Source organism: Melopsittacus undulatus, chromosome 9, assembly GCF_012275295.1.
Source record: "Melopsittacus undulatus isolate bMelUnd1 chromosome 9, bMelUnd1.mat.Z, whole genome shotgun sequence".
In the NCBI taxonomy this organism is placed as follows: Eukaryota; Metazoa; Chordata; class Aves; order Psittaciformes; family Psittaculidae; genus Melopsittacus; species Melopsittacus undulatus.
Window position 1 is genome coordinate 15,028,906 of NC_047535.1, and position 12,717 is coordinate 15,041,622.

The window sequence follows — 12,717 nt, forward strand, 5'->3', positions numbered from 1 at the left end:
TTAGAGCAGAGTGCCAACAGAGTGAAACTTTGCATTGCTCAGAAGCAGTTGGACTTTACTGTAGGTAAAGTCCTTTTGTTTGTGGATTCTTTCTAATGAGCAGGATGACACTACCTATCCATCAGACTTGGCTCCTAGGCAAGGCCACGCACCTGACTGCCCATCCCACATTGTGTTTTGGTTCCAGCTGATAAAGGTCTCTTGGCTGAACCCACTGTGCAGGGAACTTGTCAGGAGCTTTGCAGACAGAAAAGCAGTAGGGGCAGAGCTTTTCCTACCCAAATTAAATATATAGAAGCACTACTTTCTCTGTTTGAAGCTGATGGAAGCTTCTGCCTGGCAGTGTTTGTGGGTTCACAGGAATAGTGACTCTCCTCTGCTAAAACTTCTGCTTTGATTAGCAGTGACTTCAGTGAGACTATTGAGAGAGGAGAATCTGTGCATTTTTATCTGCGTGCACACACTAGTGCCATACTAGAGACTTTCAAGATGAGTCTGATTCGTAACCCATAGATGTAGTGAGCCAAAGCTGGACCTGTTATTTCCCATGTAGCATGGCTGCCGCAGCACGAGATCCACAAATGTCTGTGACTGTATTATACACTCACTGTAATTTCAGTAGGGGACCTCTGCTGTTTATTTTTCCAGCTGATTTTTCTTTCTGGCTTATCTAGCCTCAGTGGTGCTTCGCCTTTCCTTGGAGAAACTAAACAAGAAACGCTTGCCAACATCACAGCTGTGAATTATGAATTTGATGAAGAATTTTTCAGCAACACCAGTGACTTGGCAAAAGATTTTATTCAGAAGCTCCTGGTGAAAGATACACGGTAAGTGTCAATTCAGGCAGAATCGCTTTTCTCTAGGATAAACTTGGTAAAAATAGGTTGTTCTGGCTTTTAATAAAAGCTGTGGAATGGGGAAGTAGCATCTCCTTCCCTATAACCCTCTGTCCTGGAGGGAAGTCAGGCCATTGCCGTCCTTTTTAATGGCTTCATTAGGGGAGAAGATAAGTATTGGAGAGAAGGAGGCAAGGTGTTAGTCAAGATTTCTGCAAATCCTCAGGCCTTAGAATGGGCTGCAGTAGGTGGGGTTGGTGACAGGTGTGCACAGGTCTAGCAACCTCCCTTTAAGGAAAAGTCCCTGATACTGGTTTGTCCCATGTGCAGAGGCAGTCCCTCTGCAGTGCTGTGATTTCTACCTTTGACTCTCAATGCTCTTAATGTGCTGTTCACCAAACTGCTACAATGCAGAAGGAAGTTAGGATTGACTACATTTGAAGTATTCTCAGAAACATTCCTCTCTGGAAATGGCAGCTCCTGCAGTGATGTAGTACTGTGTTCTGATGGCCAGTTTTGTTGTAACTGATGTTCTATACCTTGATTCAAGCATAGTCATATTCAAGATGTATAGAAAGAGTTTATTTTCCAATCATGTAGAATGAACAAGACAAAGTCAATGGACTTGTGTACCAGGTATTTCTCATTCTCATGTAGGGGGGTCTTGTGGTGTTTTTTAGGAAACGGCTTACAATTCAGGAAGCTCTGTCTCATCCGTGGATAATGGTAAGTCTGAATAGACAGGCTGTGAGCAAAGCGGGGTGATACTCTTATTGGGGTGTTAAATGGAAAACTGCCCTCCAGGTGCATAGTGATACTGTGTGTCTCAAAGAAATGCACTGGGAAGAAATTGGTTGAATCTCACAAAATCCTTGGCAAATGGCCTCTTCTTACCAAAACTTTTGTTTGTTGCACATTCTAGTATATCCTGCCTTAACCTGGGGTTTGCATTTTTCCATTCTTCTCAGTTTGCATGGACATATGCTATGTGTTTGGTTTAGTGCTTTCTTGAGTTGAGATTTCACTACATCCAATGTGGAAAATACCATTTCTCTCAAGATCTAACTGCTGTACCAGGTGTGCTGGTTTGCTTACCTTTGTGTGTCTGTATGTACTTTTTCATCATAAACATGGCTTGCTTTTGTGGAGAAGTCTCTTACTGAAAATACATTTAGCTAATCTCAGCATGACTGATGAGGATGCTTGAAATGCAGTTTTTGCTTTGCATTGCACAGACCATTAACTGGAATGTTTTCAGGATTGTTGTTTTTCCTCTTACAAATATTGATGGCTTTGAGACCGTTAACTGCTAAAAATCAACATGAAAATCAATTTGGGCCCTGTTATTTACACTTACCACATCGGAATGAATGCACATCACCTGTCACATTCAGGTCTGGGTTTGTGTGCTGGTTTGTTTGGTTGTTTTTATACTTTTACTCAAATGCATGAAGGAAAGCCTGTGGGAGCAGAGGCTCTCCCAGCATTGTGGAAGTTCTTGCTGCATCCTTCGTGTATAGTTTTGAATTGCTGCACTGTCTTGTAAAAGGTCAGTAATATTGGTTCCTCTGTCTGATGGCTCACCAGCTGAAAGAAGAAACAAAAGTCCAAGAAAACAAGAAGGTTGAGAACACGCAGCTGAAGACAAAACGCCTGAGGGAGTACACCATAAAGTGCCATTCAAGTATGCCTCCCAATAACACCTACATCAATTTTGAGCGCTTTGCCCGGGTAGTAGAAGACATTTCACTTACGGAACGGGGGTTCAGCGCTTTGGCTGCATCCCACGATTCTTTACAGGAGGACATTGATGCTCTGGTTTCCATTTATAATGAGAAAGAAGCTTGGTATAAAGAGGAGAATGAAAGCGTGAGGCACAAGCTATCTCAGCTGAAGTATGAATACCGTAAAATTGAATCCCTGAAAAGGCACCTACAAGATGATATCAAGACTGTAGGCACTAGTCTTACAGGCATAACGGGGAAATACGCTGATCTGCAGAGTCAATATGAATCTCTCAGTCAAGAGCTTTCTGAGGAGCTCAAATGGATACAGGATTTAATGAGTAATTTTCATCTGGAAAATGAAGCCTGTGTGAGTGGAAACTTTGACTCTGTTTTCAACAAAGATATCAATGAATCTCTAATGGAGCTGTTAAATAGATCTCGCTGTGAGGAATTTCTTGCAGGCTTGAATCTTGAGGTAGCAGCATCACATCAGTGATACTGTAGATCAGGCTAGGTGCAGAGTTTGCTGCCTGTTTCAAAGTACAGCAGCTTAAAAAGTTTTCAGTGCATAGATTCTACACAGAAAACATGACCTAGATCTAAACCAGAAAATCTCATGTATTGCATGAGATGCTGACCAAAAACTTGCAGTGTTCTGTAGTATTGAAGTATTTTTCCTTTGTTCAGTGTCTGAACTTATGGGAACTATATCATGACAGTGTTATGGACACATCTAACCCTACAGCCTCTTGCATTGCCTACATAATTCTTCATCATGTATGACGGTTCCTGAAGATTACTGAGTAATTAACTTGGAATAAGGAGTAGGTCAGTTGATACTTACTAGAAGGTGGATGCTTGGGAACTGATAAAAATCTCATGTAGCTTCCTTGGTTGTATGAAGGAATGGTCCTGCAGACTGCTGCAGGCAGTTCTACAAACCATATGAGAGAAATATTTGCAAAGGTTAAATCTGGCCTATACACCAGAGTCAACAGTGTAGTAACTGAACTTTTAGCTGGTACTGTGGAAATGCTCTGTGAAATGGCTGCTGATGAAGAAAAGTTAAATTGATTTTTTTTTAGGCTAGTTATGCAGGGTGAAATCTTTTTATCATCAAAGATGTTGTTGATTAATCCTTTAGTTTAAAATCCAGCTGACTTTCCTGTTCTGTACCAAAGATATCCTATTCATGTGACACAACCGGGGACTTGTGATGAAATCACTGATCAAATAACTGTGTAATTTTACAGTGCAAATCTTAAGTTGTGAGTGATAAGTGATAACACAAGTACTGGTATGCTGTCTACAGTAAAGGTGATGACAAAGCTACAACTGATGTAACCTGTGGTGTGGGATTTGAGACCAGTGTTCTTGCTGTGAAGATACTTTTTTTTTTCTTAATGTTTAGAAAGTAAAAAAACACTCATTGTCCCAAACTTGATTCATGCCCTGCTGCCTTGTGTTTCAAAGTCCTTTGATTATACTGTATTCATATGCACAGATGTATCCATCTCAGTTTTGGACACAATAAATAGTCACTTATGCAAGATGTACTTGTTCCCTGATGGTGTAGCTAGTGACTGAAAAAGAGATGTCGAGCTTCTGTGTGCTGAAAAGAGTTACCAGCTTTGTTTCTGTGGCTAGTTTACAGCCAGCCCCTGTGCTTAGCTGTATGAGTTCACTGCAAGTTGTAATGGTTGTGCAGCTACAAGAATTGGTGAGATAGTAACCAGGCATCACTGCTCAAGTCCATCTAGAGTGGATCTTTATATACATATTAGAATGTCTTTCACTGCCCATCCTCATTCCTCATTTTCTAGAGAACCTAATAAACTAAATGGAACTGTTGTTGTTCAGAAAATTATTAAGAATAATGTTTATTACTTTGATAAAAGTATACTCTCATCAAATTGGTTTAGAGCATAGTGGTCCAATCACTGCCATGTCCTCATAAAGATATGCAGAGGCTGGTGAAAATGGAGAGTTCTGAAAACAGTTACTCAATTAGGGATATTGTAACTCCTGTCGTTGTACTTGGTGGAGGAGGGAAACTGGATGTGCTCTCTGTGGCATCTTTGCACAAGATGAAAAATTTCCTAAAGCTTCCAAGTGGTGCAGATAGCCAGCAGATGTCTCTAGTAAGGTGGTGGTGATGGTTGGTGGGAAGTGGGCTCCACTGTGGCAAATAGTACTGGGAGTTTTATGTATGTCCATTTTTTATTTTTTTAGAATGCTTTAGTCATCACTACTGTAGTGTTCCTTTGAGCTGGAAGGCCCACAGGATACTGTGCAGGGGAACTGGAGCACAGAACTCCTTATCCCTGTTTTATAAGGGAGAGAGTTCTAATTCTTAAAAGGTAACTTAAAGCTTAGTGAGAGTTAGTATCTGCAGCAAAGATCCTCAGGAAAGAGAGTCTGCCTTCCCTCAGCTACGAACTCATATTCTCTATTAATCTTGATATTCTTTATGAACAAATGTGTTGGCACGATGAGAAGGAACATTAAATGAGGCCACTCTGTTCCTGAGCATGTTTAGGTGAGGTTATTGTTGTGACTCAGTCCTTGGGACTAATGCTCTTTGAGCTGAAGGAGGTCACTGACATCCTGCTTTTGAGAAGATATTCTGATGATGGGGAAAACAACAGGGTCACTGGTTTGCAGGCCACTTAGAAATTGAGAGGCTGTTATTAAGAATCTGCAGTAGCTCACTGTAAAGTGGGCTACTTTTGATGCAGCAATGGTTTTGCTGCTGAAAGGGCACGCAAAAATTGTTCATTGTGATTGTACAGCTGACATTTAGCAGGTGACATTTTTTCCACTTCAAATTGATTTCTACTTGGTGTTTTGTTGCACCATGCTAGCCATTTGCAGCATGAGGAAATTACATTTAATGCTTGAATGTCCCAGTTCTGTTGTATGCAAATGGTCTATATCTCTACATCAGAAAGAGGCATAATGGATAGCGTGGCTCCTGGAATTTCTGCTTGGACATCTGCACAAATGCTGTACCTGGAAAGCGAATGTGTTGTCTCATGAACGTTAACAATTATTTTGCTGAAAAAAAGTGTTTAAATCCTTACTGCTGTGATTTCCCTTCTCCTTTGGTGCTCTTGCTTCTGCAGGTGTCTGGCTTGGTTGCATTCCAGTCCAGTTCAGTATAAATATTTCCGGTTTATCCACCTCCTACATATACAGATCAGAATTGCAGGAATGGTTGCCACTCCATACGCTCCATGGTCTTTGGAGGGGTGATTTCTGGTCTTTCTCTTTTGTCTTTTATCAGATCTGGTTTTGAACTTTTTTCCCCTCAATCTGTCACATAAAGTTTTCTGGTCTATGCAAATTCTGATGTGGTTTTGGAGTTGAAAAGTGCTCTGTTTTCAGAAGGGCTGTGTCAGGGTTTGCAGAACACCTGTTTCTTTACACCACATGGGCATCCAAACATTTTAGGCACATGTCTGAATTCTGATATGTATTTTTTTCTTGTATGTTTTTCCATACTCAGGTATTGCAGTTTTTTCCTCATGTATTTATTGCGAGGGTATCAGTGTCTTGTGCTGTCATACGCTGCGTAGGACAAAGCCTACGTCTTTTCAGTGGTGTGCATCCTCATCACTAATACGAAGTGACAGCTTTTTCCCTTTTCATTATGGTGATGTCAGCAAAACACTGGAGTCAGTTAGGTGGAATGCTGTGAAAATGGTTAAGGAATGGGACTGTTTGTCAAAGCGGAGAGACTGAGAGAGCTAGGATTGTTCAGTGTCAAAAGGAGAAGGCTTGGGCAGATCTTCTCAATCTGTATAGATATGTGGTGGAATGGAGTAAAGAAAACAGAGGCAGGCTCTTCTCAGTGGTATCGGGTGACAGAATAAGAGGCAATGGGCCCAAGCAGGAAGAAATAACATTTAAATCTTACAAAGAGCAAACAAACCTGTTACTAAAGGAGCAAACACTGGAACGTGTTCTTAGAGGTGTTGTGGAATCTCTGTCCTTCAACACCGGAGTGAGCTGTGGTGCTGGGCATGCTGCAGTAGCTGACCCTGCCTGAGCAAGGGGACTGGGCTAGATCTCCAGAGGCCGTTTCCAAACTCACCTGTCCTGTGATTCCTGGCAAGTCCAGTGTTGACAAAAGCTGGTCATGGATTGCTTTTCTTGGGTCGTCTTCTAATTTTGCTTGGGATCTCTAATTGCAGATTCCTCACAGTGGCAGGTTACCTGAGCTTTCCTAAGATTCTGATAAGCAGACAGGGTTTCATCGACCAGCTTTGAAAAGGACAAGAAAAAGGCTACTCTCTGGTACCATGTTAATACTTGGGTTGTAAAGTACAGCTAGCACCCTCTGGAGTTATTCCCTATTTCACATTCACATGTTCTTTAGAGCTGAAGTGACTGCCTCAAACTTAACTATGTACCTTTGAAATGTCTGTCGCACACCACAGCTTTTTTATTCTTTCCTTCTATAATGTTTACCTCAGCCTGGTAAAGAAAACCTGTCAAAGACAATTGAGAAAAGATGTGCTAGAAGAGCCAAATTCTGGAAGCAAAGAAAGGGCCCTCATGTATCTTTGGTTTAAAAATATCTTTGTAAAGGGCAAAATGTGGAAACTTTTATCTGAAAATGTAGAAAGTAGCATGGGGCCTAACAGTGTGGTGATGCTGGTTTACTTGTATTCTGCCATGATTTCTAGCAAGCCCATGCAAACCCCCTGAGCAGCAGTGTGCTGCAGTGCCACTGATGTGCTGGCATCTCCTCCTCCTTTCTGCCGGGCCTCTGTGGAACCTGTTCTTTGCTTTCCTTTGCCTTTCTTTGCCTTTCAGAAAGAGAGAGGTGCACAAATGCCAGATAATAGGAGCTCCATCGAGAGAAGATGGTGCAGGTGTGCACTAAGAGGCACCTCAGCAACTTTACAAAGTGGAAGCACTGCCTTAGCATCCTCTAGCATCCCCTTAGTTATCTCTCTCTCTTGTTTGGCTGTCCTTCCTTCTGTCCTTCAGCTAGAAAAGCTGTTCCCAGACCTTTTGTTTGTTTTTATGTGATCATTATGAAACAGAAGATAATAAGTGTAGGTTGGAACGAAGTCCAGGCCATGTGGTACACCTTTTGTGCCAGGTTGTGTGTCTAGAAAGGGGCAGCAGTGGAACTTCTGAGCACAGTTTTGTGCACACGGCCAAGTGTGACCATGGACTGCACTGGCTTTAGGACGTTGTTTGAGATCAAAGGGTCCTTTCCAGGCACAAGGTAGACTAGATTTAACTATTTTTCTTCTGCTTTTACCTATATGAACCCACAGCTTCTCCAGCCACCATTCTTTCACCCAGCTCCAGAGCACATGAAAAATCTTACATATTTCATGCACCAGAGGGAGCCAGGCAATAAAATTGCTCTCTTATCTTCCAGCCAGTGGACAAGCGACAGGCTTTGGTTCGGCAATCATCTCTTGTTAACATGGAAAACTTCAGAAGGCAATATGCTAGAAGGCGATGGAAGGTATGAGAGTGAGCCTTTAGTCCTTCTCATGTTAGGCTCCCCCAGCCTCATGGAACAGAAGGCAAGATAAAACTTGAGTGTAAAATTGTAATACACAGTAGGTAAATGAAATGTGTTTGGGAATGTCTGTGCTGTGTGTCAAGTTCTCATTCTTCCCTCTCTCCGTAGCTTTCTTACCGTATTGTCTCATTGTGCAACCAGTTGTCTCGTTCGCTGGTGAAAAAGGTCCTAATAGAAGATGAAAGTATGGTAGGTACATTTCTTGAATGGGAAGAAGGACCAGTGTTGCTGTGCAGTGATTTTTGCTGTCCTTAAATGGATGCACAGCCCAACAGGATTGCAGTGTTTTTAAGGGGGAAACCAGATGGGACCATGATGTCCATTGTGTGCCTTTAATGCTGCCGTAAGTTGTGTTACAGAAATGTTGGGCAAGAAGAGCTGGTAACTATAAACCGTTGAGGTGCTATCCACATTTATGCTGCAGAGGAGCAGCAGGGAGGCTGCAGGTTCTGTTTGGATACCGTAGCAGTGATTGTGCTGTCTGCCTAGGAAGTGGGCAGTGTTGGAGAGAGTCTGCACTGCTGCTCTGGTGCCCAGCAGTGTGATGGAGGGTGCAGGACCCATGCAGTGCATGTGACCTTCTGGAATGAAACTGAGATTCCTATTAGCTCTACTCTTCTCAAGAGATGATAAGCTAATAATACTAGAACATCATGTTTAGCAGCATAGTATCTCATTGATATGACTGTGGCCTTTCTATTTCAGAGGAACTGTGAAAGTGACAGTGAGGATCTTTCTCAAAGAAAAGCCACTCGTCAGAGGAGAAGCAGCATATCATGATGGAAGGAGAGTTTCACAGGCAGGAGACACAGGAAACTTCCACCTTGCTGAAAAGAGCAGCTCTGACAGCAGACCTTGACTTCCTGTCTGAATCCTTGGTATGATGGTTCTCACTTCTCAAACTGTACCAACAACTGGACGTTATTATTAAATGACTGCTGAGCAGTTTAGAAAGTTTGTGATCCAGATTCCTGAGGAAATGCTGCAGCACAAGCATTGATTGAAGTGCCTTTATATGTTGAATGTTTCAGTGATACTTCAGTTGGGATATCAACTGCACCCAGGACGCAGGGTTTCTAGTGATATTCTGCACAATGATTAAGACTGCATTATTATCTCAGTCAGGGAAATTGTTATTGAGTCTTCAGGAAAAAAAATTAATATAGTTTTCATTTGTTAATAGCATAAGTATTTGATGACAGGTTTAATAACCTGTCAGGTTTATTAGCTGTGTGCAGTACTCTGTTACTGCTGCCACTGAAATAAAAATCATAGTGCCATTATGTATCATAACCTTGATTTCATCAACCTAGCTGTAAACAGTTCTGTACTGCAGTAAGAGTTGCACTCCGGCCATCATCTCTGGCTGAAAACTAGCACAACCTGCCATTGTCAAAGGGAGTACAGCTGATTCTGACCACTGAGCTAGGCCAGGGCAATTTTGAGATGAAAAAGGGAAAAATTTTGTAGTGACTTACATGCACCCAAATACAGTTTTTTTTACAGAACGATGGCAGGATGCTTCACCAAATAGGGCACTTAAAAACCCCAGGTATATGAAGAAATAGTTCTTATTAGACTTTATTATTTTATTTTATTGTTGGCAAATTGGAGATTCACTAACACCTATTTGTGTAGGTGCTGTTTACGTGTAACCCAAACTGCAAACAGCTGTGTGTTATTCAGGGGGTTGTAGCCACAACTGGGGAAATAAGCACTTTGATATTAACATCTTTGTGCTAGGAAATTGCATCATTTTAACTACATTAGTTTCTAAGCCAGTATTGTTCAACTGGTACCAAAAATGGGTATAGACTAGGATTTATTTTTTGAATTGAAAATATTAGTTGTTAGAAGTTCATATTTATTTTGCTATTTAATAAATTAAAACTCAGAAAGCAAGCTTACTAGGAACAACTATAGATTGACAAGGAAACTGGACTTTTTGGCTTTAGGATTGTCACTTCTAGGCCAAGTTTAGAGTGTAAACTGATATTTAAGAGTAGTATCAGGTTAATTCTGCCTGGCTTTCTCTTTCTAAGAAATAAAAGTACACTGCTTTTATTTGTAGCTTTGTATCCTTGCTTAGGCAGAGACTAAAATGAGGTTGATGAGAAAGTATTTCCGTGAAAGGAAGGAAATGAAAGAGAAGCATTGGAGGAGAGAGGCTGAAAGTAGGATTTGAGGGAAGAAATAAAATGAAGAAGGTGATGATGGGGAAAAAGCAGTGGAGAGGAATGAGTAGGAGAGGGACAGGCAAGGAGTGGAGGTGAACCTGGACTGGGAAGGTTGAAGGAGGGGGAAGAGGACGTTGCTATAGGAATTGTGGAAGCAGGAGAATTAATGTTTTGGCAAATATGGCATTGAATTTTGATACTATTTATTTAATTTCCTTTTATTTCATGTCTTGTGCTGCCATAGCCTGTGATATTTGCCTGGTCAAGGGATAAGGAGCAGGGCATAGGCTTCTCTTCACATTCAGTTAGAAGGTGTATTCCTGAGCTTTCTGTGTAATTTCTGGGGCAGAATCCTTAAAACGTGCTGTAGTAATATACATATTAAGGGAGCAGTAATGGGAAAAACTATTGTTTCAGTGTCTGGAGGGAATCTTTCCTAAGTAGAAAACTAAAAATGTGTATTTGGATAAAAAGCTGTTCAGCTTACCTACCAAATTTTGCTTCCTGCTTCCCCTGTCCCATGCATTATCATTAGTTCACTCCCTGGGCTATGAAAAACCAAACAAACTTGGAGTCAGTGGTATTTTTCCAGAGTTTCAAAACACCTTTGTTTTCCACATTAGAGATTGCAGGTTGTGTATGGAAATCACATTTCTGAAAAGTAAGCCCTGGTTAAAACAGCTGTTGGTTTGTTGTTGCATCCGAATTGTGCTGTCATGGAGATGAGAAAAACTCCAGCAACTATTGAGCAAAATGAAGACAGGCTAAGAGCTGGGTGCGTTTAGTCTGGAGAAGGCTCTGGGGAGACCTTAGAGCAGATCCAGTGCCTAAAGGGGCAACAAGAAACCTGGAGAGGGGCTTTCTGCAGAAACTGAGGAGATTGAGATGAGCACTTAGGCAGAAGCTCTTCCCTGTGAGGGTGCTGAGGCGCTGGCACAGGGTGCCCAGAGAAGCTGTGGCTGCCCCATCCCTGGCAGTGTTCAAGGCCAGGTTGGACACAGAGGCTTGGAGCAAGCTGCTCCAGTGGAAGGTTTCCCTGCCCGTGGCAGGGGTTGGAACTGGATGAGCTTTAAGATCCCTTCAATACAAACCAGTCTGTGAGCCTATGATTCTGTGAAGATGGGAGGCAGTGGCAGGGCAGGCAGGGGAGTGCAAGGCAGGGTGAAGCTTCAGTTTATTAACTGTGTGTTAATAAAAGATGTACAAAAAGGTGTTTTAACAAAGACATCACAGGCAGGTCATGGTGTTTGCTCCTCAGTCACTTTGCTGCCCAGGTCAGCTCAGGACACGAGCGCTGGCTCACCATGGGGGAGCGGCAGGCTTGGCCTCTGTGCAGCACTCGGTCGTCTCATAGCTCCCGTAGCTCCGCATGGCTCTGAGTGATGTGATGTTCATGGCACAGAGGCTGCAAAGAGCAGTGCTGGTGTCAAGCCAGACTCTTCCCTGGCTGTTCCAGACAGCAGCATGTGTGTATAACCTCTTGTTCTCAGGGTTATTTGTTAGGAAGTTTCATGGTGTTTTTACAAATGTGGTGTTTTCTGTGCTTATCACTCTGTTCCATCAGGGCAGAAACGCAGGCAGCTCTGCTTGCTGCTCTGGGGAACACCACCTTGGCACAGGGGTCACTTTCATTCTTTACCATTGGTGTTTTTTGGGGAGCACTTGACAAGTTCTTTTATTAAGGGGGGGGAACCTAAGTGTAGAAAGGACAGTGGTGGTGGGAGGGGAGATGTAGTGTGCTTCAATAAACCAGTTCATGTTACAGAATTTACTTGGGGGTGGGGGGGTTGGGGTTGAAAAGTCTCCTTTGTGTGTATTTTGAGCCCCAAGGAACCTGGAGGTATGTGATAACTGAAAACCCCCAAGTGTTGTTATTGCAGTGCAGTGAGACTGTTGTTACTGGTGTTCAGTGGTGACAAACCTGTGTGCCTGTGTTGCCACCGAGGAGCACCGATCCCGGCCCGCAGGTGCTGCACGCAGCTGGGCTCGATGTGTTAATAAAGCTTTGCGGAGCACGAGTCCGTCTCTTTCCTTCCTCCCGCTCGCGGTGCACGGGGCTGGCTGTGCCCCTCCGCTCATGCACTCCCCTCAGGGCCGGCGGGCAAGCAGGGACGCGGGGTTCCGCCACCGGCTGTGGTAGCCGCGGCCCTCCTCCGTGCCTTCTTCCGTGGCTTCCTCTGTCCGTGCCTCAGGGGTGGCCGTGCTGCCCGATCCGGAGCCGCAGCCGCGGGGCTCGGTATTTGAGGAGAATGAAGATGGAGGCGCTGCCGTGAGGGGCCGCCCTCGTGCCGCGCGCGTGCCGGCCGCCTCAGGGGTGGCGGGAGGCTCCGCTCAGCTGCGGCTCGGGCTGAGGGCGGGAGCCTGGAGAGAGCAGCGCGAAATGGCTGCGTGAGGGGGCCGAAGGGGAGCCCTCAGCTCTGCCCCAG

At 43.5% G+C, this 12,717-nt stretch overlaps 1 protein-coding gene across 2 annotated transcripts in view; it reads left to right on the forward strand.

Annotated features, from left to right (window-relative positions):
- DAPK2 (death associated protein kinase 2) overlaps positions 1–11,161 on the forward strand; it is a 48,191-nt gene extending 37,030 nt beyond the window's left edge. The window contains exons 8-13 of one of the 2 annotated variants that reach the window (XM_034066320.1): positions 675–827; positions 1,517–1,562; positions 2,424–2,930; positions 7,965–8,054; positions 8,223–8,303; positions 8,820–11,161. In XM_034066320.1, the coding sequence (XP_033922211.1) occupies positions 675–827; positions 1,517–1,562; positions 2,424–2,930; positions 7,965–8,054; positions 8,223–8,303; positions 8,820–8,894 (952 nt within the window). In that variant the 3' untranslated portion in view covers positions 8,895–11,161. The remainder of the gene's footprint in view (positions 1–674; positions 828–1,516; positions 1,563–2,423; positions 2,931–7,964; positions 8,055–8,222; positions 8,304–8,819) is intronic. The other variant, XM_034066321.1, reaches the window with a different exon arrangement.
- The last annotated feature ends 1,556 nt before the right edge of the window (positions 11,162–12,717 follow it).